The 27,281-nt window shown below is 53.2% G+C and overlaps 9 protein-coding genes across 9 annotated transcripts; 3 read left to right on the top strand and 6 right to left on the bottom strand.

Annotated features, from left to right (window-relative positions):
• Positions 1 to 605: 605 nt before the first annotated feature.
• On the bottom strand, positions 606 to 1,825 carry LDX57_012410 (STIMATE family protein; the record flags this gene model as incomplete). The annotated part of the gene is made up of 2 exons (XM_046094154.1): positions 606 to 1,292; positions 1,364 to 1,825. The coding sequence occupies 2 exons, from the start codon at positions 1,823 to 1,825 to the stop codon at positions 606 to 608; spliced, it is 1,149 nt and encodes a 382-aa protein (XP_045950133.1).
• Positions 1,826 to 2,352: 527 nt separating this feature from the next.
• On the bottom strand, positions 2,353 to 3,386 carry SNU13 (RNA binding protein snu13). Its single transcript, XM_046094153.1, has 3 exons — positions 3,141 to 3,386; positions 2,977 to 3,072; positions 2,353 to 2,922 (listed from the first exon to the last, which is right to left on the bottom strand). The coding sequence occupies exons 1-3, from the start codon at positions 3,160 to 3,162 to the stop codon at positions 2,660 to 2,662; spliced, it is 381 nt and encodes a 126-aa protein (XP_045950132.1). The 5' UTR covers positions 3,163 to 3,386; the 3' UTR covers positions 2,353 to 2,659.
• Positions 3,387 to 4,377: 991 nt separating this feature from the next.
• On the bottom strand, positions 4,378 to 5,115 carry LDX57_012408 (putative pre-mRNA branch site protein p14; the record flags this gene model as incomplete). Its single annotated transcript, XM_046094152.1, has 5 exons — positions 4,378 to 4,478; positions 4,543 to 4,670; positions 4,738 to 4,794; positions 4,923 to 4,946; positions 5,084 to 5,115. 5 exons carry the CDS (start codon positions 5,113 to 5,115, stop codon positions 4,378 to 4,380), a joined length of 342 nt encoding a protein of 113 aa, XP_045950131.1.
• A 1,021-nt stretch (positions 5,116 to 6,136) lies between these two features.
• Positions 6,137 to 10,465, top strand: jhd1 ([Histone H3]-lysine-36 demethylase; the record flags this gene model as incomplete). The annotated part of the gene is made up of 2 exons (XM_046094151.1): positions 6,137 to 9,460; positions 9,518 to 10,465. 2 exons carry the CDS (start codon positions 6,137 to 6,139, stop codon positions 10,463 to 10,465), a joined length of 4,272 nt encoding a protein of 1,423 aa, XP_045950130.1.
• Positions 10,466 to 11,881: 1,416 nt separating this feature from the next.
• On the bottom strand, positions 11,882 to 13,941 carry VPS62_2 (uncharacterized protein; the record flags this gene model as incomplete). The annotated part of the gene is made up of 3 exons (XM_046094150.1): positions 11,882 to 12,331; positions 12,393 to 13,714; positions 13,905 to 13,941. 3 exons carry the CDS (start codon positions 13,939 to 13,941, stop codon positions 11,882 to 11,884), a joined length of 1,809 nt encoding a protein of 602 aa, XP_045950129.1.
• Positions 13,942 to 14,691: 750 nt separating this feature from the next.
• LDX57_012405 (TFIIIC subunit 6 family protein) lies at positions 14,692 to 15,663 on the top strand (the record flags this gene model as incomplete). The annotated part of the gene is made up of 2 exons (XM_046094149.1): positions 14,692 to 14,814; positions 14,887 to 15,663. The coding sequence occupies 2 exons, from the start codon at positions 14,692 to 14,694 to the stop codon at positions 15,661 to 15,663; spliced, it is 900 nt and encodes a 299-aa protein (XP_045950128.1).
• Positions 15,664 to 16,545: 882 nt separating this feature from the next.
• Positions 16,546 to 16,779, bottom strand: LDX57_012404 (uncharacterized protein; the record flags this gene model as incomplete). Its single annotated transcript, XM_046094148.1, has 1 exon — positions 16,546 to 16,779. One exon carries the CDS (start codon positions 16,777 to 16,779, stop codon positions 16,546 to 16,548), a length of 234 nt encoding a protein of 77 aa, XP_045950127.1.
• A 3,942-nt stretch (positions 16,780 to 20,721) lies between these two features.
• GDH2 (glutamate dehydrogenase (NAD(+))) lies at positions 20,722 to 24,196 on the top strand (the record flags this gene model as incomplete). The annotated part of the gene is made up of 4 exons (XM_046094147.1): positions 20,722 to 21,040; positions 21,103 to 23,936; positions 24,005 to 24,105; positions 24,163 to 24,196. The coding sequence occupies 4 exons, from the start codon at positions 20,722 to 20,724 to the stop codon at positions 24,194 to 24,196; spliced, it is 3,288 nt and encodes a 1,095-aa protein (XP_045950126.1).
• A 201-nt stretch (positions 24,197 to 24,397) lies between these two features.
• On the bottom strand, positions 24,398 to 27,268 carry LDX57_012402 (putative mitochondrial respiratory complex I chaperone (Cia84)). Its single transcript, XM_046094146.1, has 2 exons — positions 24,904 to 27,268; positions 24,398 to 24,811 (listed from the first exon to the last, which is right to left on the bottom strand). Exons 1-2 carry the CDS (start codon positions 27,117 to 27,119, stop codon positions 24,643 to 24,645), a joined length of 2,385 nt encoding a protein of 794 aa, XP_045950125.1. The 5' UTR covers positions 27,120 to 27,268; the 3' UTR covers positions 24,398 to 24,642.
• Between the last annotated feature and the right edge of the window lie 13 nt (positions 27,269 to 27,281).

Below are 27,281 nucleotides of genomic sequence, written 5' to 3'. Positions count from 1 at the left end.
TGTCGATGCGGCCTCAGTATCGGTTGTATTCAAAGTAACCTTAGACAAGATATTGAATAGGGATTAAATTTTGGGACAAAGACCGGAAACAAACGCCGGGGCAGGAAAACGAGGGCTGTCGCAGATCGGAAAAGGATTCGAAGAGGCCGCCGACAAATAATTTTCTGCGCTCGTCCGGCAGATACGGGCGGTGGGCTCTGCGGTGGACGCTGCTGCCTTAGGGTACGCCCATCATTTCAGGCAGCCACCCTGGTATCTACATACAACCTTCGTCTCTTTCTTTATAATTATCTTTCCCTGTTTTTCTCCCCTCTGCTAAATGCATGTTATTGATAACCAACTAGTCAAAGAGAATGAATTGCAAAAGAGAGAGGAGAAAGCGGCAATGAATTCTGTACAGACTCCTACAGACTCCAATATAGTGCGTGTATTCTGCTTGAACGGAAGTGACCAAAACCAAAACGAACATATGTATAGCAAGATCCGGATAGAAGACTCAAGAAACAAAAAACAAAACAATAGCTCCATAGAAAGATGAAAACCGTTGCCGGTAACCCAACTCCGTCATGTAACACCGCGAACCATAACCATCAATCCTTCCGTTGTCATGGAGTCTTTTGTTGTACCGTGAGTTTCGTAGATGATGACATCAAATCATATTCGCCATGGCTGCTGCTGCTGGAACCGGTTGAGGCGGACGAAGCAGAGCTGTTCTCACCTCGGGATGCAGGGGGATAGTCGGCTGCGTCGAATTTCGACAGAGCTTCTTTCGTTCGCGTCGGGCTATCCAGACCTTTGGCAAGTCTTCGCTCCGCAGCGTCGTCCTCGGACACCAACGTTCCGTCATCCTCCAAACCTGCCAACAGGGCGTGGCGGTGGTCGTGGTCATCGTCTAAATCTTCCTCACGGTCGTCCTCTTCCTCCAGCAACTCATCCGATGGTTTCTTGATGAATGTGTCGATGATATAATACTGAATCGCGTTCATACAAACGGGAAATAGAAGCATGACGAAGAAAATTTGCACGGCGGCATTTCCTTCCGTCCATCGCAAAGCCCAATCACCGACTTTGACAATGAACGGCACAAGCTGGATGAGGAAGAAGACACAGATTTTCATCCCCAGCAACCCAATGAAATATATGATGGACTGCTTGAACCACCAAACTGCACGAGGCGGACGGCCATAGTTGCCCGAGATGATCGATTCCGGGGGGTTGGCGAGCGGAGTATAAGAGGCCAAGCGATTTAGTACATGGAGAATGAAGATCAAAATCGGGATACCAAGGGTGGTCTAATGATCAAGTCCACATTAGTTTAGCAGTCCTTGGGTAGCCCATCAAGGCAAGGAATCGCGACACTCACGTCTATGCCCAGGTTCAACAAGTAGAACGAACAGGGGTTGGGTTTATAGTCGCTGGTGATCTCCAGCTGGCCGGCAGAAAACATAGACATGAGTAGGTTTGCGAGATGGAGCATTGCCGACCCGAAGACCTGTTTTGAGACGTCGAAGGCCCATACTTTCAGGGGCCGCTGCGGCCTTTCCCTCCATCGTTTGTAGACCAGAGACAACAGGGCCAACGCCCCGAGCGCGGCTTGAACGAGGAGCGAGAAAGGGCCCAGAAGCCTACATTCTCCGTTGTCATCCGCGTCCCCAGAAGAATCTGGACCCGCCAGCGGATAGGGGATGGACTGTGCCGATGGCGAAGGCGAAGGTGACGGTGTCGCGATGGTGCTGGAGGTCGAACCGAGGTCGCTGGCGGAAGCGCAGCCGACGAGCACTGCGACGATGGCGGTCGCCGTGACCGCAAGGCGCGACACGGTCATGGTAGCCCCGTGATAGAAAGAATCACAGGAGGGTGAAGGAAGTGAGTCCCAAATAGGCGGCTGGTGTCATCAACAGAGGGGGGTAGCTTCTGGGTAGTGGCGACGACACGAGAAGTAAGCAGTGACGGAGAAAGGGCGCTTGTGTTAGGAACTAGCACAGGTAACGGTGACAAGGTAAAAGAAGAGGAAGAGGGATAAACAGGACCCCCGTGGGAATAGAATCAGACAAGAATAGGTTTGGCGTGCATGAGAACCCCCGTGTGATTACTCCTTTACCAGCAAGGAGCCTGAACCAGCCAGGAGCGGTGGATTAAGATTCATTTATTGGAATTTGAAGGGAGGAACAAACTCCGTAGGTTCCAACCGGCGGTGCCAGGACGAGACAAGACGAGACACGGCCCCCGCAGTGTGGGCGGAGTTAGTCACTAGTTCGTCTTAGTCACGCCTCGTCGCCGCCGCTCCTGCATGTTGCAACTTGCAACCCTGACGAGATTACTAGGATTACAGTTGGAATCCGTATATCGATGGACGTAAGATGATCATGATCATAGATTCTCATCTGGTGGGTATGGTAAGGATACCTGGCCACTGCGGTGTCCTTCCATGCTGCGCGCTACAAACTTGCTACCCAGTTGCTACAAAACCCCACAAACCATACAGATCATCGGGTTGATAATAAGATATTCCAGAGAATTGATTTGATTGCTGACCAATCCGGAGATAGTTCAAGCCCATAGGTTCTATCCTCGCCCCCAAATTCCAAAGCCCTTCCTGAGACTATGAGAGGTCACCGGACAACCCCCCCCCCGGCCTGTGTATTCATTCCGGTCCATCTTAGATCATAAGTCTCTCAACCTTGTCCTTGATGGATCTGATCTGTGGCATAAGATCACTAGCCTCGTTGGTGGTGATGCTGGCAGCGATCACGGGGCGAGAGACACCGGTGGCGCGACCCAGAGCAAGCTTGCTGGGGACGAAGACGTAGGGGGTGTTCTTGTCCTCGGCGAGCAGGGGCAGGTGAAGAAGGATGGCCAAGGGGTTGCAGTCGGCGGCGAGAATCACAATTTCGGCAGTACCGCGGTTAAGCGTCTTTGTGGCTATGTGAGGGTCAACATATGAACTGATCGATCGAGGGCATGGACTCTACTGACCTTCGTTGGCTCCCTTCTTTATTTGTTTGAAATGATTGGCTTGCTGCACGAGGTCCAGGATGTTCTGGGTGAGGCTCTCATCAGCCAGAGGCCAAGCTGCAAGAGGAAAATGAGGCATCAGTATAACGTCGCATGCGGTTCGGGTGGGCAAGCTGTCTACTTACCAGCGTTGGGTTCTCCAGACATAATTCCGGTGGGTGGTTTGAGAAGGCGAGATCAAAAAATAAATAATCTGGCTCACGCAAAGGATCACTGCCGTGGTGCAGATCAGAATTGGATGCTTGAAGGTTGAAAGAAGGAAGGAAAGACGAAAAGAAAAAAGCCGTCCATCTTTCTTTCGTCGGCAGAAAATCTCGACGGCGACTGGTCGGTGGGGCGTGATCGAGCTAACCACTTTGGGAATGGCGCAGTCATAGTGTATGCCTGAGAACCCAGGCAAATACAACGGGCATCTCATTAAGTATTCACACTCGGGCTGCATCAATGGATGTATTCAGGACGGCATCGATCTACCGATAAGAAATAACAAAATTACTATAGTATACATGCCGCATCCACTTACTATGGGCACTACCTTATACTATGTATTCTACTACTTTCCCCTACGGTGTATGCTCGTAATACCCAGAGAGCAAGTTACCAACGAGAATAGCAAAGATCCCTGACTACGCCGTCACGATCGGTACCTAATTGGCTTTTGGCCCTCGCGACTAGCGACCAGGGGTGGGTACTATGGAAGTTGCTTTCCAAGCCATCCTCGCCAGCCAGCGAACTGACCTACGGACAACGAACAAGCTTAGAACAAGCTTATGCGGGTCCGGGAGAGAAGCCTGTTGCTACTATAAGTATGCACAGAAGTCCAAATCTCGCCTCATAGGCACCGCTGCATGATCTCCATAGATCGGGCCCTTCTTGCAGTCCACAGGCCGCCGAGCGATCATCAACAGCCTATGCCGACTACCGCACGCTAGCACATAAGCGTCTTTCAGCAATATGTTTTCCCGTAATCCGTAGACTAGGCTAAGCGCGAAGTGCATACTGTACATACTTCGTACATGTGAACTACCCACCCGGGGTGCACAAGGATCGGAAAACAGAAAGACTTCTCACGAGTCTATCGCAGCAGCCGACGGTGGCCCGCGATGGAGATGATTACATTGATCGTAGCGACTAACTGGTATAACGGCACTGAGGCCAGTATGAAAGAACCCATTCTGTATCGCTTCCCTAGGCAATCGCCAGAAGATCACATTCTACCCTCCGGCCACCCTCACACCCATGAAGAAGAGTCACGAAATCCATCAGAGTAAAACGCCAGAAACCCCACAACCAACCCATAATAAAACGCGGCCAGATGCCGGAAAAGGGGACGCAGAGAAAGCGACAAAAAGAATCATAACGTCATTCTATACCGTGCTGCTGTTTAAGACGTTCCAAATTCTCTTGCCTTTCCGCCATATCCTCTTTCGACCTAAGCATTTTTTCCGGCTGGTGATATAGGACTGCAACGAAACGAGAGAATGTCAGCCACGGCCTCGAGCTCTCATCCCCCGGGGCGTCACGTACCGACGAGATATCTGTTCTGGAAATTGAATCCATTGAGCTTATCGCATGCCTGTTTGGCGTCGTGAACGTCTTCGTATACAACAAATGCGGTGCCTTTCGAGTTGTTGGCGATTCCCTGACGTATTTGCCTGCAGCCCAGAAGGGTTAGTCCTTGCGCGACTCGATATATCCAGATATTCTCGAGCAATGTCTTACCGAATGGGCCCAAACTTGCCGAAAAGGTCGAACAGTTGCTCAGCAGTTACGTTGTAGCTGGATCGACATATACTGATTAGTCTATAGCTTCCAGGCGATCGAGGTCTGTATCGTTGGATCCCACGAGTCTGGGAGTTGTGCGACGGCCTACGAGTGGCAAAAAAAGAAAAACGTAGGGGACATACTTGAGGTTCTTGACAAAGAGAATCCTGATTAAAATTTAGTACACGGCACTAAGCGATCGCGGATGATTCCAACTGGCCAACGCGTTGACCCTGGGGCGCAGATATCGGGGTCGATCAAGGAGGGGCAGAATTATTTCGACGAGACAAGGGCAAGAACTTACCGATTGGCTTCGGGGGCGAGCTTTCGGCTCATTCTCAGGTGGGACGGTTATGGTCCAGAAAAAGGATTCGGGGATAGAGGAAGGATGTCGAGCCGATAACCCAACGGGGTTTGGGACAGTTCAGGAACGAAGGGAGAGGAGGAGCCAGAAGGAAGGGGAGGAAAGAGAGATGTAATTATCGGCGATGAGCACGAGGTCGGAACGGGGCCTGCCTTGTCCCGTTTGGGTTTAGTCGTCCGCCGGGAGCCTCACTTGATCGTTGGTCGTTTGTCCTTGAGCCTTGGAGGGAGAACTGGTGAACGGGTCTTCGAGATGTTCGTGTCGGCCTTTGGATCTGGGAAACAGGGAAGGATCGGAGTGTCGCTGGGAAGAGGGATCTGGGATCCCGGAGATTAACTCTGGCATCCTGTTCAGCAGCGGACAGACCGAGCGGCCGCAAACGACCGACCGGACGAGATGGCAGCCTGAGGCACCAAGGCCATCCCGCCCTTTCGCTCTCTCTTCCTCTCTCGCTCGCCCTCCTCCCTCTTCCTCTCCCTCTCTTTCCCACCCCTCCTCCTCTCGCTCCGCTTCACATCCCCATCCGGTCCTGATGGCGCCTTAGTCCTCAATCGTTGGAGTTTCCCCGATCTTGTCGCTCGTCCCGGTCAATCTCCTCCCTGTCGCGCTTGACCTCTCGCCCGCACCCGCGCTGCCTTCCTCGGTGCTGTGCCACTAGCCCAGCCCGGCCGGCAGACTCAACCCCCTCAAACCTCCTAACGTTCCGCCGTGCGACTTTCCTCCGTCAACCTCTTCGCTTCACCTCACCCTCCGCCCATCCCGATTCACCATCCCCAGTCTCCTTTGTTCATCGTGCGCCGTGCATTCTGCCAGGAATGACTTTCCTTTTGCTTGCGGTGGCCTCTCTCTAGCCCGCGTGGTCGAATAACCCCCTCCCCGCTTTGCATCCTTTTGCCGCACGCCTTGTCTGCTCCTTCGGTCCCATTCTTTCCTCTCCTCCTCTCCTTCATCCACCGGTCCCCGTACTTCCGGGAGGCTCTTCGCATCCTTACAATGATCAGCGCTACCTCCTTCTTGAATCACTCGGCCGCCCGACCGCCGCGGTATCGCACTCCTTCACCTCCGCGACGCGCCGTCGAACCAATATCACCATGCACCACCTCCGACGCCCGTGTCTCGTGGGTTGACCGCGCCGTGCCTAAAGCTGCGAGCTCTGATGGCAATCGGTACCCTACAAACAATGGTGGATATGCCCCGACTACCGACGCCGCACATCATCGGTCGAGCCATGGTCGATCCAGCTCGACCATCGACACCCTTGCGACGATTGCTCTCGCGACGAGCCCACCTTTCGCGCCCGTCTCCTATCGACCTCCCTCCCAAAATTCCGCCCCCTCCATGCCTTTGTTCCCCCCTGAGCCCGCCGAAGCTGAAGAACGCCCGGCTAAGCGGCCACGGTCGGAGAAAGATCCTTCGCCGTTCTATCCACCCCGAAATAATTCGATCCCCGATCCCAATGCTCCCTCGACATTCGACAGCATGAAAACCGATGCGGAGCTTCTACTGAATTTTGCGCGGCCTTCGAATTTTTATCTCCCCTCGTCGAAGCGAGTCAGCATTGACGAATCATATCACCCCCAAGGAAATGATGCAGATCCCCAGCCCGCCATCGGGTTTGGCGCTGCGGGCTTGGACTTGAGGGATGAGAATTCTATATACAACGTCTCTGCCTCAAACAATATACCGCCGTCACGTATGAGGTCAAGGTCCGATGGCTCGGCCGTCGCCTCTCGGCCAGTCCACCATGGCGTGCGACCGAGCACCAGTTCTTCTACGCTTCCGCCATTCATGCCGGAAGGAGATGGCGGGGGAACACACTGGGCCTCTGTTACGAAAGAAACCCTGAACGACGCACAACTGGGCCCCGGGAGTACTGGTGCGATAGGAGCCCGCATTGATCAATTACCAATCGGCCTATCTTCCAAGGTGGAGGACGACCCAGAATCTGAGGTTACCACTAGCCAGGCTACCTGCGCTGCTTGCAATCTAGTTCGGATTCCCGTCGATACGGGTGAATACGGCGATGTCACCTGGATCAGCTGCGATGGTTGCAAGCGATGGTTTCACATTGTCTGTGCGGGATTCAAAAATGACCGCGAGATTCGGACCGTCGACAAATTCATCTGCCGTGGGTGTCGACCAGTCCATGGACAGACGACCTTTGTCCGCAAGTCATCTCGCGCGCGTACTGCCATCGATTATGCGGGACTCAACCAAGGACTGGTTAAGACTGCCACGGACTCGGTAGAACATCACTATCTGGAGCCTATACGGCAGGGCAAAATTCAATTCCTTGATGAAAGTTTCCCGCGGATGCGCCCAGAGCTCGTCACGGCCGAATATTTTGAACGTGGCAGTGGCATGACGGAGCCAATCGTTATCCCCGCCCATATGAACTCCCGAGCGCCGATCTCTGCTGCCGGCCCGGAATTTGATCTTCTAGTCCAGGAAGCTCCTACCCAGGAAATGTTCGACGAGCTGCTGGACCATGTCCCCGACGAAGACCAGGACTTTGAACAGGTGCTGGATTGTGGCCAAGACCAGTTGGACATGGTGATCCCTCAGGGCCTCACGACCAGGGCCGTGGCCGAACTCTATGGCCCCGAGGAACGAGTGGAGGTCATCGATGTCAAGTCCCAACAAGGGGAAGATAAGAGGTGGACCATGCAAAAATGGGCTGACTACTACGAAAGCTCTGGATCGAAGGTTGTTCGGAATGTCATTAGCTTGGAGGTGTCGCAAAGCAAACTGGGTAGGCTGATTCGCCGGCCAAAGATCGTTCGCGATCTGGACCTGCAGGATTCAGTCTGGCCAGATGAACTCAAGGCTGTTGGCGATTTCCCTAAAGTGCAATTTTATTGTCTGATGTCTGTCGCTAACTGCTACACCGACTTCCATGTTGATTTCGGTGGTTCCTCGGTTTACTACCACATTCTGAAGGGCAAGAAGACCTTTTTCTTCATCCCTCCCAAAGACAAACACCTCAAGAAGTACGAAGAGTGGTGCAATTCTCCTGCCCAGGACTCTACTTTCCTTGGGGATCAAACCAAGGAGTGCTACCGCGTTGATCTTTCCGAGGGCGACACCATGTTGATACCGTCCGGATGGATTCACGCCGTGTGGACCCCCGAGGACAGCCTAGTCATCGGCGGCAACTTCTTGACGAGGTTGAATTTCGGGATGCAGATAAAGATCGCCAAAATCGAGAAAGATACCAAGGTCCCGAGGAAGTTTAGGTATCCGTTCTTTCAGAAGATCCAGTGGTACACCGCGTTGAAGTATCTGGAGGAAGATCCAATCCCTCAGAGCGTGCTAGATGCTTTCGCACAGGACGAAAACTACCGCTTCCATAGAGATTATCCCATCTACTACGAATTCGGCGAACGGAAGAACACGGCACCCTCCGGGTCTCCCTATCATAACTCACGCTTCTACTCCCAAGCGGAACTGGAAGGCCTATTGGACCTGGCCAAGTATCTGCTCCGGACCGCTCTGATTGCAGGCTCGTATATTGTCGAAGGCGTGACGATGGACGCAAGAAATGCCATCAAACGGTCCATACCCAAGGGTGCAGGGGACCCCGTCGAAACGGTCAGGAAATTCGGAATCTGGGTTGCGTGGAAGCGCGGGAACGAAAAGGCGGCGCAATGGACACGCCCCGGTATCGTCGAAAGCAACGCTAAACTCAGCCTGACGGACAAGAAGCCTGCCGGGCGCCCCAGCCGTCGTTCCGAGCGAAATGTTGACAGCCAGCGTATGTATACCGAAAGACAGGCGGTACAGCGGTTTCCGGAGCAATCGCGCGAGCTCGAGAATGGATTCGTTAGCACTGGTGACTCCGTCTCCTCCAATAGCGGCGTTTCCGTTTCAGCCCACTTGCCTGCGAGCAGCGTTGCAAGAGAGGACACTGCCCCCAAGCCCCGAACTGTGCCTCGCGGGTCTGGGTTAGGTCCGAAGCGAGTGGCTTGTGATGCTTGCCGCAAACGACGCATCCGGTGCCACCATAAGGATGACCACAGTGATATGATTTCCACAAAACAAATAATGGTTGGGGCTTTCGGTCCGTCAAGTCAATCCTCTTTGGCTCATGACGCTGCATCTGCATTGAATTCCCTCGCGGCCATCGCTTCTGAGGCCGGCTTCCAAGACAACCATGGCAGGAATCATGAAGGATTCGAAACCGCCGGAAAGTACAGCTCGGGGACATTAGGAACACCCCATTCAGTTGCACATAGGCTTAATGATATGAGTCCTGATGGATTAGGTCACGGCAAAAAGGGACGCAGCAAAGCCTGTGATGATTGTCGAAAAAGCAAGGTTTGGATCCCCGTTAAATGTCTCATATATGCGATCTAGTTGTTGATGTTCTTGCAGCGCCGGTGCATCCACGATGAGTATGGAAGAATCGACCCCGTCAAGGCGCAGGAGCGGTCGAAGCCACGAGCTGCAGCCTCCGCCAAACGACCACGGCCTCACGATGAAGGACCTGTGTCCACGGCAAATAAAAGACCCAAGCAAGAAAGTAGTACATCTCCTGTGACGAGGCCGGTGCACCTTAACCGAGAGGATGAAGCTGCCGGCAATCAAGTTTTCCAGCCACCGGTCCATATTCAGAGGCATACTACCACCGACCATGCTCAACTGACAGAATTTCAGCATGCGAGCAAGGCGCCCTTGCATCAGCCGAGAATGATGTCGGCAGAAAAGGAGACACGAGTAGACCAGTCCTCGTACGCCTCGCCACCGGCTTTCCAGACGGATCCAGTTATTGCTAGAGAAATAAACGCAGATTCCATGTCGTCTAAACCCGCCGCTTCGCTCGTGTCCCCACCGACTTCCCTGGCCGACGAAACCGACGTCCCCCACGAGCATGCCGACGGGGATGGCGAACACACCGCAGTCCTACACACTCCTACGTCTAGTTCCCGCCATTCCTCCCGCCAGCCTCGCCACGTTGACCGATATGTGCCCGAAGTCCATATCATCAACAAAAACACGAAGTCGTCATCAACCCACACCCCAGCCGCGCGACGCTCGTCTTTCGGTGCATTGAGCTCCGCTACGCGCAAAACCACGCCGGGTCCGTCCTCAGGTTCAAAGAAATCCTCGTCCCGTCCCTCGTCATCACACACAAAAAAGGCATTTTCTCCCACGGCAGAAAAGAGGCTTGACCGTCCTGTCCCTTCTCCTGACGGCGTCAAAAATCCCAAACGTGAGCGAGGAACCGTTGGTGACGAGGAACCGGATGCCGAGAGCCTACGTCTCATTCGTGAACTACAAGAGCAGGAATTCGGTCTGCGGAAACGAGCAACTCGTGTGTGAGGTAAACGAGTCGATTTGTGTGAAGTCGCGTACTTTTATGGGTTACGATAATGCTCTTCTTTCTTTGTCGTTCTTTCCTGCTCCTTTAGACTGCGTCAACCGGGCAACCCAAAATCACTTGCTGCGGTACGACTCTGACGGAGCTCTAGTGAATCTTTTCCCCCCTTCTCTTCTTTTCTTCCATCTTATACTTTGCCTTTTTCTTTCCCTTTATCTTTGATCCTTTCCTGTCCTTTCTTTTCTTTTCTTGTTAAATGCGGAGTTTGAGATGAGAGGGGAGTTAGTGCGGAAACCTGGGATTTGAACTCTTTTTGGTCTTTGACGCCTTTTTTTTTGTCTATTATTTACACGGTTTATTGGGCGTTTGATGAACAGGCCGGGCTTTTATCTGCCTGGGGCCGTTCCTTTGCATCGATTTTTCTTATTGCTTTTTTTTTTTTCATTCAATTATCGAAGCATGCTTTTTTCGAGCTTTGCGAGCCGAATTTGTTTGGCGTTCCAGAGTTGTACGTTGGGGAATTTCCTGGTCAGACCGTTGATCTTCAGAGACATCATTTACTTCTGCTCATCGGTTCTTTATTTCACCTTTTCTTCCTTTTCCCCCCATCTCGCCCCCTTATTATCCTTGTGCTCTGTACTCGTTCTCTCTTCCATTCTTCTTGTTCAGTACGTACGGAATCACCTGCTATGTTCTTGTAATGGGCTTGAGTTGAATGGACGGCATTCCCCTTTGGCTTCTGTTTGCTTTGTTAGGGCTCTCTCTGCTGGCGTTTTGTTGATTTTAAAGCCTCCCTCTATCCCTGACCTAGGGAAGAGGGGTGAGCCGTCATGTTCTCTTCGAATTAATAATACCCCGGATTTCTTTTTATATTAATGGTGATGCCATTGACCCTATTTGAGCTGGTAGTTTGTATTTTCGTCGTGTATGTCTTTCGAGTTTCGTCTCTATAGTCATTTACTTTTATTGCTTCTTGATCACTGATGGGTCGTTGAGGTTCAGGTAGGTGAAGTCTCGAAGTCACGAATAGATGTAGTGGTCTTTAGGTATGTAGAGGTTATGGGGATTTGAAACACAGGCATCTGTACTTCCGGTTAACATGAAAAAGAGAACAAATAGTAAAATATATCTTCCCTCGTACGTAAGTCATGGATCTCGTCAACCGACATATATAGCACCAATTGCATCCTCGGAGTACCTGCCGGGAATTCAAGGAAGACATGGATCAACACGTAACTCATGGGGTATATATATCCTATACGGTGTATCATAATAACAGCCGAAACTCTCTAGGACAAGAAACCGCGTCATCACAGAGAAAGAAGCACAAGAATAGAAATATCAATAATCATAACAATAACAGCCCCAAAGCGCCAAACCCCTGGTGTATGTATATCATCACGGCAGACGCTCGTCACTCAAACCAGGCTTTCCGTCCCGGACACGAAGCTGCCCCAGCGCTTGGCCCGTTTCGTTTCCCCTATATAGTTCTTGATCACACACGTATCCCCATCGGGGCCCTGACAGACCTTGCGGCGATTAAGGTGCTTGAATCGAGGACCCAACGGCCCATTCACGTAATGATATTGGCCTGCAAAGCGGTACTGCCGACGATCTCCCAAGGGATAGAACTTGTCGCCCCAATGGCCGTTGAAATAGAACCATTCCGTGGGCGCGTCAGGGCTGGTGGTGGACGCACGTAGTGTATCATTGTCGTAGTCATATGTATAGGCATGGGAATTCAACAGGGGATCCCAGAGCGGACCACGATCCGTCCGGTCGTGGAGGAGACCCCAAGGAAGAATGTATGAGTGAACTCCCGGGGTCGCATACATGGCATGGGTGCCTGCTGCCGAATAGATAACCGGCTATTGGTCAAAGGGTTAGCATCATAAATGCGCGCGTGTGTGTTGTCTATGCAGCACTTACCCGATCCCCAATCTTCTCGACGGCCTCATAGCTATACGCCTCTCCAGCAGAGTGAGCACTGAAGAACAGCGCCTTGGGTTTCCCATGGTGAAATCGTACAAGACAGTGCTCCCAATCACCGACGTGGTTGCCAAATCGCACGTTGAGAACCACATTTCCCAAATTGAAGCTATAGAAATAGAACCAGAAGGCGTCGACAATACCGTTCCCTTTGTCCATAACGAGCAGAACAGCCGGCGCCTCGCTACGGCCTCCAGTCACCTGCATGCGAACCGGTTCCCCGCCGTAGCGCTTTCGCAGATCATTCCGGACTCCCTCATCGGCCAGAGGATCCTCAGCAGACAAGTAGCCCATGTCTTCCGGGGCGATGTCTTCTTCGCTCGTCGGAAGCGTGTTCGTGTCGTACCATTTGGCTCGTTCCGCCGGCGAGTCGCCGGGGATTTCCCCGTCCACACGACCGTCCCAGTCGGCCCAGGACTGCTCCAAGTCATCCTCGGGTGAACTGGGGATGTTTTTCTCTCCCTCGATCCACGGCGGACGATCTTCGACATTGTCGTCGCTGGTCAGAAAGACGTAGTGCCCTTCCTGCCACTGATTCAGCTGGTCAAGATCCTGGAGCGTCGGGTGGTCCCATCGCGACTGGACGGGGGTGTAGTTCAGCATCGGCGTGGTGTGGTAGAGATGCTCGGCGATATCGCAAGGCCAGAATTGTTCGCCCGAGAACAGATGGACCAAAGGCGCGTACTGGAAAACATAGTTGGGGATCTCCCGGCGAGGTCGCTCCGTCTCATCCCACGAATAGTCCGACTGGTTGGCCCCATTGAGCCAGAAGGCCCGCCAGGACGCCGATCCGGCCGGGTCCCCCGAAATTGGGGCCTCCGGGGCGGGCCTCCGCTGGCCGAAGTAGGGGCGCACCAGCCGGAAGTGCGCGGTGCCGCAAGCTCCGAGCCACCGACAAGCTTTCCGATCAAACCACGAACGAGACGAGGCGATCCAGCGCGACTCGTCGTTGTCCTCGTCGTACCAGATGAATGCCGCAGGATTGATCGCCCGAATTAGACTGTTGACAGAAACATAGGTGATCAAGGAAGAAAGGATGACGATAGCGGCGGTCGTTTTTCGCACCATCTGTTGGTAGGGATTGGGCAGCACAGTGAGATCGGCAACAGAGGAGAGCGGCTGACAAGGAACGGTCAGGCTGACCTCTCCAGATTGGGCAGCCGCAGTGGAAAGAGTGGGAGCAGCTTTGACGATCGCAACAGCACTGCCGGGCACGACAGACTTCCCAATCGGGACAGCCCCAGGGCAAGAGCCGGACGGAGCTAGAGGGGAAGCTGGAAGGAGGGTAGAGGGAGGAGGAGCATGCGACAAGCTAGGCTCCAGAAAGAAGAGAGTGAGGAAGAGGCAGCAGAGGAGGCAGGAACAGAGGGAGAGGAAACGAAAGCCAAAGAAGCGGGCAGCCAGGCCCGGAGAAGGAGGAGGGAGCACTATAAAAGGAAGGGAAGCGCGCACGAAGGCATTGGCCGTCAGCGGTCGAGAACAGCAGCATGACTGAAAAGACTAACTCAGGACTATGAACTAGCAGGAATTGTCCAGTGAGAAAGAGAGACCGGGAGGGACGGAATGGGATTAGATAATGTGGGAAGGAATGAGAGGTGCAGATTATCGGCGACGAATGCGTCCTGACTCCTGACAGGGCTGCGATCAGCCCGCCTTCCGCGCGCTGCCGGATCGTCGGTGGCAAGGATTTGAAATCGGACGGTGGGTGATGAGGGATGACAGTATGACTATGGAAGCAGGCGGGACTTACTTGGAGGGAGGTGGGGAGTGGGGGAGAGAGCTAACTAATTAATTAAAATTTAATGAGAAATGATGGAATTGGAGAGAAAATGGATTGTATAGAATCAACAGATAGATGGATAGATAAGAGGGGGAACTAGTTTAGCTTGCCTGGGTCAACCAAGCTTGAGAGTGGAACTGGGGATAGGGCAGGGAAAGGAGTTGTCAAGGACAAGAAGAATAAGAATGGGATGATGAGGTCATTGATCATTGATCATTCACTTCGGGGGCTACAGGGCTGACCGACATCCGTAGACCCCGAATTGTGACCGGGGAAGAGATGGAAGAGTTGGAAAGAGACAGAAAGAGTCTAAGGAATGAAGACGATGCTCGGCGTGTTTGTTTGTTTGTTTGTTTGCGCTGTTTGCCTTTCCCCCCGGGAGCACGGGGCCCAACCGCATCCGTCGGGCTTAATTCCGTCATCTCTCGTGATTCTTTTTTCCCTCCCATCCATGCTTCCATGGCTTCCATGCATCCCGCCGACCCCGTCCTAGTCTTGGATCCGGCCATGTTGCCGGATCCTGCTTCTGCCGCCGAAGATGATTCCGATTATGAATATGAGTATCACGACCAAGAAACGGAGGTTAGTCTAGGCAGCGCATGGTTCCTCGATCGAGCTCCCCGCTAACAAAAAGCACCCTGCGTCTCCATGCAGACATTCTATCTCACCCTCGACCTAGCGTCAAACCAGAACCTCGGCCGGTCTTCGAAACGACGTCAGGAGTCGCAATCGGCTACTACCGCTGGCGCCCTGCCGACAGATCCTTCTCACGGTGACGGAAACGAGCCTGCGCTGGCCAGCACGGAAATCGACTCTATTCCCGAAGAGCGCGTGCAGATCCTTGGTCTTCATACCCCAAACCCCATCGTCTCCTATAGGAACCAGATCTTCAATTGTACCTGGGCCGATCAAATTGGTACCGAGCTCCTCTTCGCACATCCCGAAGTCGATGTGGGGTCGGAGTCTATCGCGCCAACGAACCCGCTGAGGCGCGGGAAAGACTTTGATCTGATCGCGGCGAATAGCGTGAAGATTCTCGGGCGCAAAGCCAACCTCATCTCCAGTTCTGGCCCTCCGCCGGCAATGGAGCCGGTGGATGCCGACGCTGCGTCGGACGCAGACCCCGCAACGGCCCGCAGAACAGGCCCTCAATCGAACCAGGCCCGCTTCCTTGAACGGCTTCAGAGCATTAAGCAGGCCAAGGGCGAGACAGATACTATACGCAGTTCCTTCAGCTTAAGACGGAACCAGAACCTGGAGGAACGATTACGCGGCTGGGCGCAGACAGACGAGCAGCTGGCAGATATCCAGCGTCTCAATGAAGCGGCTATTCAAGGTAATACCACCGCAATGGCGGATCTGGAGAACTTGTGCATCCAACTTGGGTCCCAGGATCCCGAGTTGTCCGAAGAGCCTTCGCAGCCACATTGAGATGGATGCCTAGCTCTTCCGACCACCGATTTTACCGGTATTATAGGCCCGGCACATTCGTTCCGCCGCCACGAACTGGAGTACCGCCGGGGTTTGGTCGCCGGCCAGCAAGCATGTCGATCACGTGATACCAGGCCGTTCCTCCGGCCGAGGATGAAGAAGACAGAGAGGTTAAGCCTTGGTGACGGCGATGATCGCATCACCTCGGGCCTCGCTTGACCGCCCGAATACTGACCCACCTAGAAGAACCGGTTCTTCCTTGATGGAATACACACGAGTGGCGTCACCGGGTGTTCCGCTCTCGGCGAGCTAGGGGTACTAGTGCTCCCAAGAATGCGCGCATGTGATTGACGGAATGCATACTCTGCATGGTCTTGTAGGCTGCCTGGCTAGCGCTCTCTCGGGGCTCTGATATAGACATGCTTTATGATCCTACTATTCTGTATCATGCGCCTTCTAGATTGCTGGATCACTTGAAGAGGATTTACATTCCACCAGATCTTCTATTGTCACGCTGAATATTAATGTATATTATCCTACCTAATCCACGCAAAAAGCGCCCAGTGACAAGAGGAACAAGGGAAAAAAAAAAAGGAAACAAACTTCAACCCAAACCTGCTTTTCCCATCTATCCCATAACCGTGCAACCATGGATCCTGCAAGGGGCAACAAACCAGAGGAAAATTCACTCGCTCAAACAAAAAAGTAGCAATCAAAGGGAGAGAGGACAGCCCGAATATCCTAACAATCGTGTGGGAAGCTTCACCCGCATCAAAGACAGTAGATAACTCCTCGCATTGAAGAAACGCATAGAATCGGAGACAAACGCGGCACGCAACTGGGAGCCAGGGCGAGTTTGATCAAGAAAGGAACAATTTCATATCAAGTTCGACTCCCTTCGACGGCCCCCCAGAAAGTATGTGAACTCCTCGATTCCACGGGTGATGGAGGGGGTGGCGGAGGATAACTCAGGCCCGCATGAGGATGAGGCTCGGGTTCGACGGACTTGGGAGTTTCCGTTGAGGCCATGATGGCACGGGAGATGTCCTGAGTGAATGTGGACGGCGTGACGAGGGCCGGACGAGCGGGAGGGTGGGAGGCTATCGGAGAGGCCATTGTGCAACCCGTTGAGGTGTCACGGAGAGTGTGCTTGTGGTGTATTAGGATTAAGGGGCCTGGGGCCTGTTCTTGGGCTGTGAAACGAGGTTGTTGAACGATGGAAGAGAGGAAAGCTAGCTGTGTGCCTTGTCAGTCCCCATAGTCTATATAGATAAGTCTCGCGACAGGTGGCCCCGGAAGTCCCCGACCGGAGGAAAAGAGGAACCAGCAGCATGTGATGTAATCCGGGCCTGGGGGGATTCCTGTTTGGGAAAGCTTCAGGAGAGAGGGATGAAAAGAACTTTAATCTCACCTCGGCAAAAAGAGAATTGACAGAATCCCTAGTGATGTAATGATAGAGGGTAGGAGGTGTGAGAACAGGGTTGCTGACTAGCTAGGCAATGAATGAGAAAGTCTCACGTCACCGGAGTAGAAGTAGAAGGCCCGAAAGGAATGAAGTCTCAAAAGAGAGTGTTGGGATAAGTTCCAAGAAGGGTGAAAAGATTTGAGCAGGTAAGATCGATGGGGCGTCCGGAAAAGGGATATATACACCGTATATATACCTAGTCTCAGGTCGTTTCAATTTGCGCCGGAGTATCTACGGAGGAATAACAAGTCACCAAGGGAGGATTCTCTGGCACCCCCTTTTTGTGCCAACGAGAGCTAGTAGGTTCTGGAGCATCGATCGACGGGAAGGGCAAGGGACAATCAAGCGCCTCACTCTATCCTAGTCTCTGGCCCAGCAATCGGGTACCAGACAGTTGAGTACCTGCTTGCCACGACGACGGAACGGCAGGGCGGAAACTGGGGAACAAACAGGCCGGGGAAGTTGGATGAAGGGATGAATTGTGGGGAAACGTACGTGTTGCATTGGGCGAGGAATTCCGGGGCTTTGAATGGAAGACTTTTTATTTTTATCTTTTAGGCATGTTTCTAAAATTTGATTTTCTTTACCTTTCTTTTTTTGTTTCCTTGAGAGAGAGAGAGAGAGAGAGAGAGAGAGAGAGATTTATAAATGTACGGAGTACTTACAACGCCTCCGACACCTCCGTCACTAGTCGATTCTAGAACCTTTCCTAATTCCCACACAATACATTGCCAGACCCCGAAGAACATGACTCGTCCAATCTACAAGGCATGTTTGATGGCACCGCCACTCGTACTTTGTCCCTGATCTGTCTCTCTTGCCAGTGAGTGCTGTACGTGCTCGAGTCTAAACGGACCCTTGATAATTGATACCCTTGGAGGGCTCAACCTACGGTGTTTATCGACTGACGAATCGTGTCCCGCAATGACCACCAGGGAGGAAGGAGACGGCCGTCTAATCGGGTGGCTTCAGAAATTTGGCGATAACGTCTTGTGACTGAGAACCGCACCGGCCTGGTCAACAGCGAGTTGTCTGCGAGATTATGCTAGGTGGCATGCGAACAATGACCTGTCACCCACCAGACAACGGGCGTATCGGTGTGTTTTGGCCCAATGGAAAAGCCGCGGAGAAGAAGCTGACGCGCCAACGGTTTCCAACTGCTCAAGGAAGGGCGACAGGCATCCTTTCCGAACACCTATCTTATCTAGCAGCCCGATAACCAGACATTGACCATTCTGATCTATCGGTCCACTCGATACAGCGCCAGCTGCCGAATGAGGAGGAGATCCTACCGCACGGCCGACCAAGACAGGGTGCAGTCAAACCGATGACCAGCAAATGCCTTCCCCTTTCGATTTTCACCTCGTGGTCTTTTCTCTCAAAGCCGGCGTTTGGTCTCTTGCGTGATCACTGGCCAGCCTTGGCGAGGAAGGAAATGTTGGAGAAGTGTAAAAGCGGATCTCCAGCGGATTACCTCATGGAATCCCTTGGAGGCGTACCATGTACTCCGCACATACAAGTACAGACATGGTACTCCATACATGATACATGATATATGATATCTACCCGATCACTTGTGATTCTATTGAATAATTAGCCAATAACTCCATACTCCATCCGTCAACCCCGCTTTGGGGTCCAGAAGAGGAGGGAGTCGAAGGGCACTATTACGAAAGGATACCAAGACCCCAAGGAGGACCGTGGGGCAAGGATACCGAGAGCCGAAGGAAAAGCCGGGGTTATTCATGGTCGCGGGTTGGAGATGCGCCATTTTATTAATGGAAACTGAACGTTGAGGTGCGCATCAGGATGGGCGAAAAGCAAAGGACTATCACCCCGCAAGCCACTAGGCTGTGATCCAGGTACGGGCATGGAATATGGATCCTGGATCCTGGATATTGGATAATGTTGGGGAGTTTGGGGGAGGCCGGGATCGACTAGGAAACCCCGCACTCTCGATGAAATCTCTGTCAAGGCGAGTCTGGGGTCGAGGGTCGATGGCTTCGGCTGAGTTCCGGGGAAGTCCCATGGGTAGTTTTGACCTTGATAATTTGATAGTATCGACGAGATATATACCTGGACTCTGTACACCGTAGTAGACCGCATGTCAGATGTACTTCATATGCGAGTGACTGTCTCCGACAGGCAATGTAGTGTACAGATAGACGCCATGTCCAGGGATATGTCGCAACTTCTCTATCCAGAGCATTACGAAATTGAGGCATTTTCATGACTTCTTATTACGCAGGAGAAACCTGCAGAAAGAATTGCATGGGAGCATGGGCGGCGATGATTTGCAGGGCACCAGCCACGATGACACACCAAAACGCGTGCGCCCAAACTTCCAGCCTTACTAAGTGGGACCACTGGCCAGAGTATCCAGAGTATCCAGAGTATGTCCGGAATAGATTTTACGGAGTAAAAGATTGAATGAGATATTAGGACAAAGATAGTCGACTACAAGCTCGATTGTAGAACGGGAGACTATCCGAGAGAGCACAAGACTGAGGCAAATATGAAATACGAAATATTGAATATTAAATAATAAATATAAATATCAAAGGATCCTTCCAAATTTAGCCGGGGGCGGCCAATCACGTCGTCGCCGTGCGGTATTTTCCATAGCCACTAGTCCCGGAGAGGAAATCCATGTCTGGGATCGAGAATTCGACTCGTCTCGCGGTCTGAGCAGGTATCCGGTACTTCCTGCCGGGTAGAGAGCTAGGTAGGGGAGATAGTACCTGCTACCTGAGGGACAACAGTGTTATCTGATATTATATTATCATGCGTGATTTACGGAGTAACTCGTCGATGTACTCAGTACACCCGTATTACGGCTCCAATTCCCAAGGCCCACTTCGTGGTGGCGGATCAGCGATTCGAGACTCTTCCTGAGTCCTTTTGACTGCCCCCCCGGACCGGTCCCGTTCCTGGCCGATCGCATAGCACCGGGTATGATCTCACGGCTCAGATGGAAGTATAAAGACGCCCTCCGCCCGTCGGTCTAGGGCTTTGTGCTTGACACATCCTCATTTCAAATCACTTGAATCTCTTGAATCACTTGGATCGAACTTGTCTGTATAGCTTCGTCCAATGGAACCCCTCCTCTCCCACCAATAGATCCATACATACCCTGAATTGCCCTTGTCTTTCTTCCGGTGACGTGTCGGTCGCATGGCTTTGCAGCACTGATACAATTCCCGCATATCTACTCTACTCTACGAGGTACGTTGGTTTCTGCCTGAGTCCGCCAATTGTTGGAGCTCCCGTCCTTCCCTTTGCTTCCCTTTTTCTGCTCATTCGTCTTTCCTTCCCGTCCTTTCTTTTCTTTCCTTTTTCTGTTTTTTACTTCCTGCTCTCTTCTTGCTTTTTCCCTTTTTGCTATCTCTCTCACTGCAAGCTTCCATCCTGGTCTTGCCCCACCCCCCCCCCCCCCCCGTTCTTCCTTTTTCCCTCTATCTGCGCCACCATCCATCGGTTCAGCTCCCATGACTCACGTATCGTGCCTCTAGATTCCTATATCTATCCTCCTACGCCTCTCAATTGCTTTCTCATCATAAACCCACGCCCCGCCGTTTCTCTACCTTGTCACCATGGCATCCCCCGCATCTTCTACGACCCCGCAGTCCGAGGGGCAGCTCAATGGTAGCAATACCCTCCCCGTGCGCCCCGGTCCTAAGCTCTACGGCAGCAACGACGGCGCCCATTCCGGCGCTGGAACCCCCATTGGCTTCCAGCGTCACCCTCACAACAAAATCCTTGACAATGTAGCCGGCTCAAGTGTGCGCCATCCCTCTCCCCAGCCCACCCATCTGGGTATCCCCGGCGGTGGCCTGCACCGGGTTCTCTCCGAGGAAGACCCGGGCTACGTTGCCGCCAAGTTCGAAGGGAAGGAAAAGCAGATGGAACAAGGTAAGGACGCCTTTCCCTGCCTTTAAGCATGATCTCGTCTAACGTTTGGCTTGCAACTGTAGTCATGGATCAGCTGGAGACCCGGGGTTTTATCCCCGCTGAATTTGTCGTCGGCGAGACCGAATGGTTCTACAACAAGCTGGGAATCGACGACACGTATTTCCAAACCGAGTCGGTCGATGCCATTGTCACTCAGATCCTCTCCCTCTACGCCGCTAAGGTTGCCGCTTACGCCCGTGACGACAAGAAGCTGGAAATTCGCCTGGACAAGGAAGCCGAGGACCACGCCGTCTACATTGACACCAGCAAGCCCGGCGTGTCGTCCGTCGAAGGCCCGCGTTATGAGCAGAGAATCGACAAGAAGTATGTCAACGGCTCGACTCCGGATAACAGCTACCGAGTCGAGACTTTCCGCTCGCCCACGTCCATGCCCGGCGATGATGGTCAGCAGCTTCGCTGCTACTTCGTGTACAAGTGCCAGTTCGCAAACCCTAACCCAGGCCCCAACGAGACCAACATCGATATCATCGGCGAGAAGCGATTCTTGCAGAAGGCGACGGCCAATACCAAGGCCCTCTACCAGGAGATCATCAGCAACGCCGTTGCCCGGTCCGGTCCCGTCATCGAGATGTTTGAGATTGAGAAGAGCCGCGAGAAGCGCCTGGTTATTGCCTACCGCCAGGGATCTGCCATGGGCCTGTTCAGTGCGCTCTCCGACTTGTACCACTACTACCGTTTGACCAGCTCGCGGAAGTACCTGGAGAACTTCTCCAACGGTATCACGGTCATCTCTCTGTATCTGCGCCCGTTGAAGGATGCTGAGATCGCCGCCAAATACCCTCCCATCGAGGCAGCCATCCACCAGATCATCAAGGAGGTCTCTCTCCTCTACTGTATCCCCCAGAACCGCTTCCAGCACCACTTCGCCGTCGGTCGTCTCAGCTTGCAGGAGACGATCTATGCGCACTGTGCGTGGGTATTCGTGCAACAGTTCCTGAACCGACTGGGCTCGGAGTACACCTCTTTGACCGACCTCCTCGACTCGAGCAACAGCGTTCACGCAGAGCTTTTGGCCAAGATCAAGAAGCGACTGCGTACCGAAACCTTCACCTCCGACTACATTTCGGAGATCGTTAACAAGTACCCCGAGCTCATCCACAAGCTCTATCTGGACTTCGCCAACACGCATTACGTGCAGACGCGTGGTCCCGCCGAGGATGACTTCCTCCCCACTCTGAGTTATCTTCGCCTCCAGGTCGACGAGGTGTTGGACGGGCCCCGGCTCAAGCAACTCATCTCGAGTTCCGTTGCTAACGAGCACGACGAGATGGTTATGAGTGCCTTCCGCGTGTTTAACAGCTCCATTCTGAAGACCAACTTCTTCACCCCGACCAAGGTGGCCCTCAGCTTCCGGCTGAACCCCGACTTCCTGCCGGAACACGAATACCCCCAGCGACTCTACGGTATGTTTTTGGTCATCAGCTCGGAGTTCCGCGGGTTCCATCTGCGTTTCCGCGACATCGCTCGTGGCGGCATCCGTATGGTCAAGAGCAGGAACAACGAAGCATACAGCATCAACGCCCGCTCGCTATTTGACGAAAATTACAACTTGGCCAACACCCAACAGCGCAAGAACAAGGATATCCCCGAAGGCGGTGCCAAGGGTGTGATCCTCCTCGACGTGAACCATCAGGACAAGGGCCGCGTCGCTTTCGAGAAATACATTGACAGCATCCTGGACCTTCTGCTTCCCCCGGTGAGTCCCGGTATCAAGGATCCGATCGTTGACCTGCACGGCAAGGATGAGATCCTCTTCATGGGACCGGACGAGAACACGGCCGAACTGGTCAACTGGGCCACCGAGCACGCTAGGAACCGAGGTGCCCCGTGGTGGAAGTCATTCTTCACGGGCAAGAGCCCCAAACTGGGTGGCATCCCCCACGATACCTACGGCATGACGACCCTGTCCGTTCGCCAGTATGTTCTCGGTATCTATCGCAAGCTGAACATCGACCCCTCCACCGTCCGCAAACTGCAAACCGGTGGCCCCGACGGAGATCTAGGCTCGAATGAGATCCTTCTCTCCAACGAGAAGTACACTGCCATCGTGGATGGATCGGGTGTCATTGTTGACCCCCAGGGCCTGAACCACGAGGAGCTCGTGCGACTGGCCAAGAAGCGAGTGACCATCTCGGAATTCGACGTCTCGAAGCTTTCTGGAGAAGGTTATCGCGTGCTGGTTGACGAGAGCAACGTGAAGCTGCCGAGTGGCGAGCTGGTCCACAATGGAATGATATTCCGCAACACCTTCCACCTGCGCCCGGATCAACCGTACGACATCTTCGTGCCTTGCGGAGGCCGCCCCGAGTCTATCGATCTTTCCACCGTCGGACGACTGATCCGGGACGGCAAGTCGATCGTCCCGTACATCGTGGAGGGTGCCAATCTGTTCATCACCCAAGACAGCAAGCTTCGACTCGAGCGAGCCGGCTGCATCTTGTTCAAGGACGCCTCCGCCAATAAGGGTGGTGTGACGTCATCATCCCTCGAGGTTCTGGCGTCTCTCTCGTTTGATGACAAGGGATTCGTGGAGAACATGTGCATCGGTGAAGATGGCAGCGTGCCGGCGTTCTACAGTGATTACGTGCGACAGGTGCAGGAGGTCATTAAGCAGAACGCTACGCTTGAATTCGAGGCCATCTGGCGCGAACACGTGGAGACCGGTCTCCTGCGCAGCGTGCTGAGTGACCGTCTCAGCGTGGCCATTACCAAGCTCGACGAAGAGCTGCAGGAGACTGAACTGTGGGACAACGTCGACCTTCGCCGCTCCGTCCTGGGTGACGCCCTGCCGAAGCTGCTCCTGGACAAGATTGGTCTGGAAACCATTCTTGAGCGAGTGAGTCACCCCCCCCCCCCCTTTTTTGGTGACGGGGAGAGTTCATAGACTGACCAATGCATCCATAGGTTCCCGAGAGTTACTTGCGTGCCATCTTTGGCAGCTACCTGGCCAGCCGCTTTGTCTACGAGTACGGCAGCAGCCCGTCTCAATTCTCCTTCTTCGATTTGTAAGTCTGCCGATCAACTAGGGCTTTGTGCTCTGGCTAACCAATTCTGTTCAACAGTATGACCAAACGTCTTGCTCAGGCCAAGGCATAATTTAGTAAACTACAAAGAGCGATGACCGACGACGTGATGTTTCTTCGATACATGGATATTGCATCTACACCTTCCGGGCTTGTTTCCTATACATGATTGCACTGCACAATCTGCAGTGTTTTTTAGATATTAATTATGATTGTCGTCTAATGCATGGCGTACATAAAAGTCAAAATCAATTCAAAGAGATATACAATAGATTATTAGCAATCGGATTCTCCTGCAATCCTGACAAGAGATCAGTAGTTAGGCATGTCGTCTGACCGACATCCCAGATGTAGTTTGAGCGTAGCTTGTAGGCTTTTGCTCTGATGATGAGGAAATTGATATGTACCTGACAGGTAGTGACGAATGGCGAAGAGGGAAGCGAGGATAATGGAAGGCCATTGTTATACGTAGAAGTGCTGGTATTGATATATCTGTCGCGGTCCGCCATCATGTGCGACCTAGACAAAGATTTCGTTGTCATTGACCGCGAACTGAAGCCCTTCTTCGTGCTCCGTGCGTTCGACCGACTCCAGTCGCGCCCACAGCTCAGGATACTTGGCTCGCGCCCATTTCTCCACCTCGTCCTTCCAATACTGATAAGGGATCGCGTTGTAAAGATGAGCAATCCTGTCAGGCCCGGTTAGCGAGAGGTTCAATGTGCATAGAGGAGCGGAAGGAGGTGTGTGTGGGCGGGTGAATGGGTGAAGTAAATCACTTACGACGTTGACTTAGGCAGTTGCCCGATTTCGCTGTGCATCTTGTCCAGGGCTGTCGTGGCCAGACGAAACTCACATTGCGCAGCCAAAGCCTCGACGTAGGCCATGTATAAACGACGATCCATCTCAATCCCGAGCAGCTTGACCTTGCCCATCATCTTCATGGCCTCCTGCACTCCGTTGTGATGTTTGGCGCACATCTTGAAGAAGATGGCGATGGTTTTGTGTGTCGGGCCCTCGGCCGATTGGAGAATCTCGCGAAAGACCTTCATGCTTTTTTCCGGCATGTCACAGGCGGCGTAGGCGAGCATGAGGCGATTGAGAAGTTGCGTATTCAGGTCGACCTCGACGTCCAGCTTGAGCATGTTGTGGACGAAGTCCAGATTCTTTGCGTCTCGGGTTCGAGCAATGCCCTGGAAGCACTTGGCATAGGTGTCCGGCTTTGGGCGCCGCGAGAAATCCTCGGCCTGTCGCATATGCCCAAACACTAGGAATGCCAGATCGCCCCGGTCTCGGTTATAGAACGAGGTCATGATCTCGGTTCGCATGCCCACGCCCGTTTCCGGGAATGCAAGCCGCAGGAGCTCGTAGGACTCCCAAGCATTTGCGCTCTCTTGGGAATCATCCTTGATGAAGTCGGTAAGCGCGTTGCGGATCCTGGCTCGTTCTTCCGATTCATACAAGGCGAGACGTGGGCGGAGGAGCTCCGACACGCCGTCCCAGTCGTGACGGTAGAGCAACATGTGCGTCAACGCTGCTAGCGTCTCCGATTCCAAGCGCACGTTGCTCTCGAAAAGCGGGTCAAGGAAGGCCGAGACCTGATCGAAGATAGCATCTTCCTGCCCCGACAAACAGAGCATCGTAATGAGTTTGTTCATCAGTGGCAGGTCCCCGAGAACGATGGACTTGAAATCGCGAAGATCCTGGAGGCATTGTAGCGTTCCGCTGACATCGCGGGCTTGTATGCGCGATTCTAGCCGCAGGAGGCGCGTTTGGAGATCGGGTTCTAGTCCCCAGTGAGTTGCCAGAGAAGCGAAATCCGCGGCCAAGTCAGAATTGCCGAGAGAATTGGCGTACTCCAACAGCAAATTCACGCACGAAATGTCGACTGATTCCTTTGCTTCGGGAGTCCGAGCCACCAACGACCTGACCGTGTCTGCGATACCCGCTGCGTCTTTGCCCTGCGCAGCTTCCCATAGCAACGTGATGCTCATTGTTTCGGTGAGAGGCACCTGCGACATAGATCGATAGATGGGTTCCGCCCATGCTTTCTCCGAGTGGAGAATCGCATGTCTAATGGCCGCTTTTTTCGCGGTGAGGGTCGGTTCCTGACGGTCAAACATCGGGCATTCGAAAATTGCTCTGACTGCTTCGAAGAGATCCTGTTTAACGAGGATCTCCACTAGCTCCTCCTGAGAAGCGCAGTCGAACCTCACGCCAAAATCGTCGAGCATCTCGACGGTCTGGCGGAGTTGCTGCCGGTCGTTGTTGGTAGCAAATCCTCTCATGACTGTGAACCACGGGGAGGGACTGGTATTGTGCAGCCTACTCCAGAAGCTCTCCACCACGTGGCGGGCTTCTTCGGGGTTGCCAGTCAATGCCTGGATATTCACATAGGCGACCAGGGCGGGCCGGCTAATTTGATTGGGACCGAAACCTTCGTCGGCGCAAAGCTCCAAGTAAGCAAAACGGGCCACCTTTTGAACCACCTCACGCGATTCGGGCAGACACGTCGTCTCCGCCAGGACATATAGCATGTTTTCCAAGCTCTCGGTCGAAAACACGGCTTGCCATTCTTCGGGATCCAGCTCATCCTTCTGAGCTCGTAGATGCTTCCACGTTAGGCTGAGCAGACGCGCCTGAAAACCGGTGATGACACCGGGGGATGTTGCGCGCACAGCAAAAAAGTCCTGGAAGGCCTTGGTCAACAGATCATTTGTAGGACCCCGACTTTTATCCTTCAATGCCCTCATCAAGTCTCTCATGGGCTTTAAGCCCGTCTCTGCCGGCAGAGACGCAGGTCGGGGATCGGCCGGCTCGGCCATATTGAAGGCGAAGAGGCTGCGCCGCTGGACATAAGTGGAACTAATAAGGACAAGCGGCCTTTGAGATCGAGGACGTCGGATAGTATGGAGGAGTCGGTTTCGGCAATGCGCGGACGATAGCGGTTCGTTGTTCAAGATCGCCCGAAAAACCCGTCTGGTGAGGTGGGATTGCATGGCTGCGAAGCACGAAGGGATCCAGTGCAATGCAGCAGAGTGATGAAATAGGCACACGTCACGATTGGGGGTGGAGGGGGGAGAAAGAAGGCGATCGACTATGGCATTCTTGTTGTTGGTACGGAACAAGCAGAGCGAGCAGCAACTTTTTGGCTCGTCCGG

The sequence above is a fragment of the Aspergillus melleus genome, assembly GCF_016097325.1.
Source record: "Aspergillus melleus strain CBS 546.65 chromosome Unknown contig8, whole genome shotgun sequence".
Taxonomy (NCBI): Eukaryota; Fungi; Ascomycota; class Eurotiomycetes; order Eurotiales; family Aspergillaceae; genus Aspergillus; species Aspergillus melleus.
Note: the sequence above shows the minus strand (reverse complement) of the source record. Positions and strands in the feature narration are given on the sequence as shown.

Excerpts from the sequence above, each read along its gene's own strand:
- SNU13 (XM_046094153.1), bottom strand. The coding sequence starts at position 3,162 with ATGTCTGGAGAACCCAACGCTG. Across the intron at positions 3,073-3,140 it reads GTCTGGAGAACCCAACGCTG|CTTGGCCTCTGGCTGATGAG; the intron begins GTAAGTAGACAG and ends TTCCTCTTGCAG. Across the intron at positions 2,923-2,976 it reads AAAGAAGGGAGCCAACGAAG|CCACAAAGACGCTTAACCGC; the intron begins GTCAGTAGAGTC and ends ACCCTCACATAG.
- LDX57_012402 (XM_046094146.1), bottom strand. The coding sequence starts at position 27,119 with ATGCAATCCCACCTCACCAGACGGGTTTTTCGGGCGATCTTGAACAAC. Across the intron at positions 24,812-24,903 it reads CAACTGCCTAAGTCAACGTC|GATTGCTCATCTTTACAACG; the intron begins GTAAGTGATTTA and ends CGGGCCTGACAG.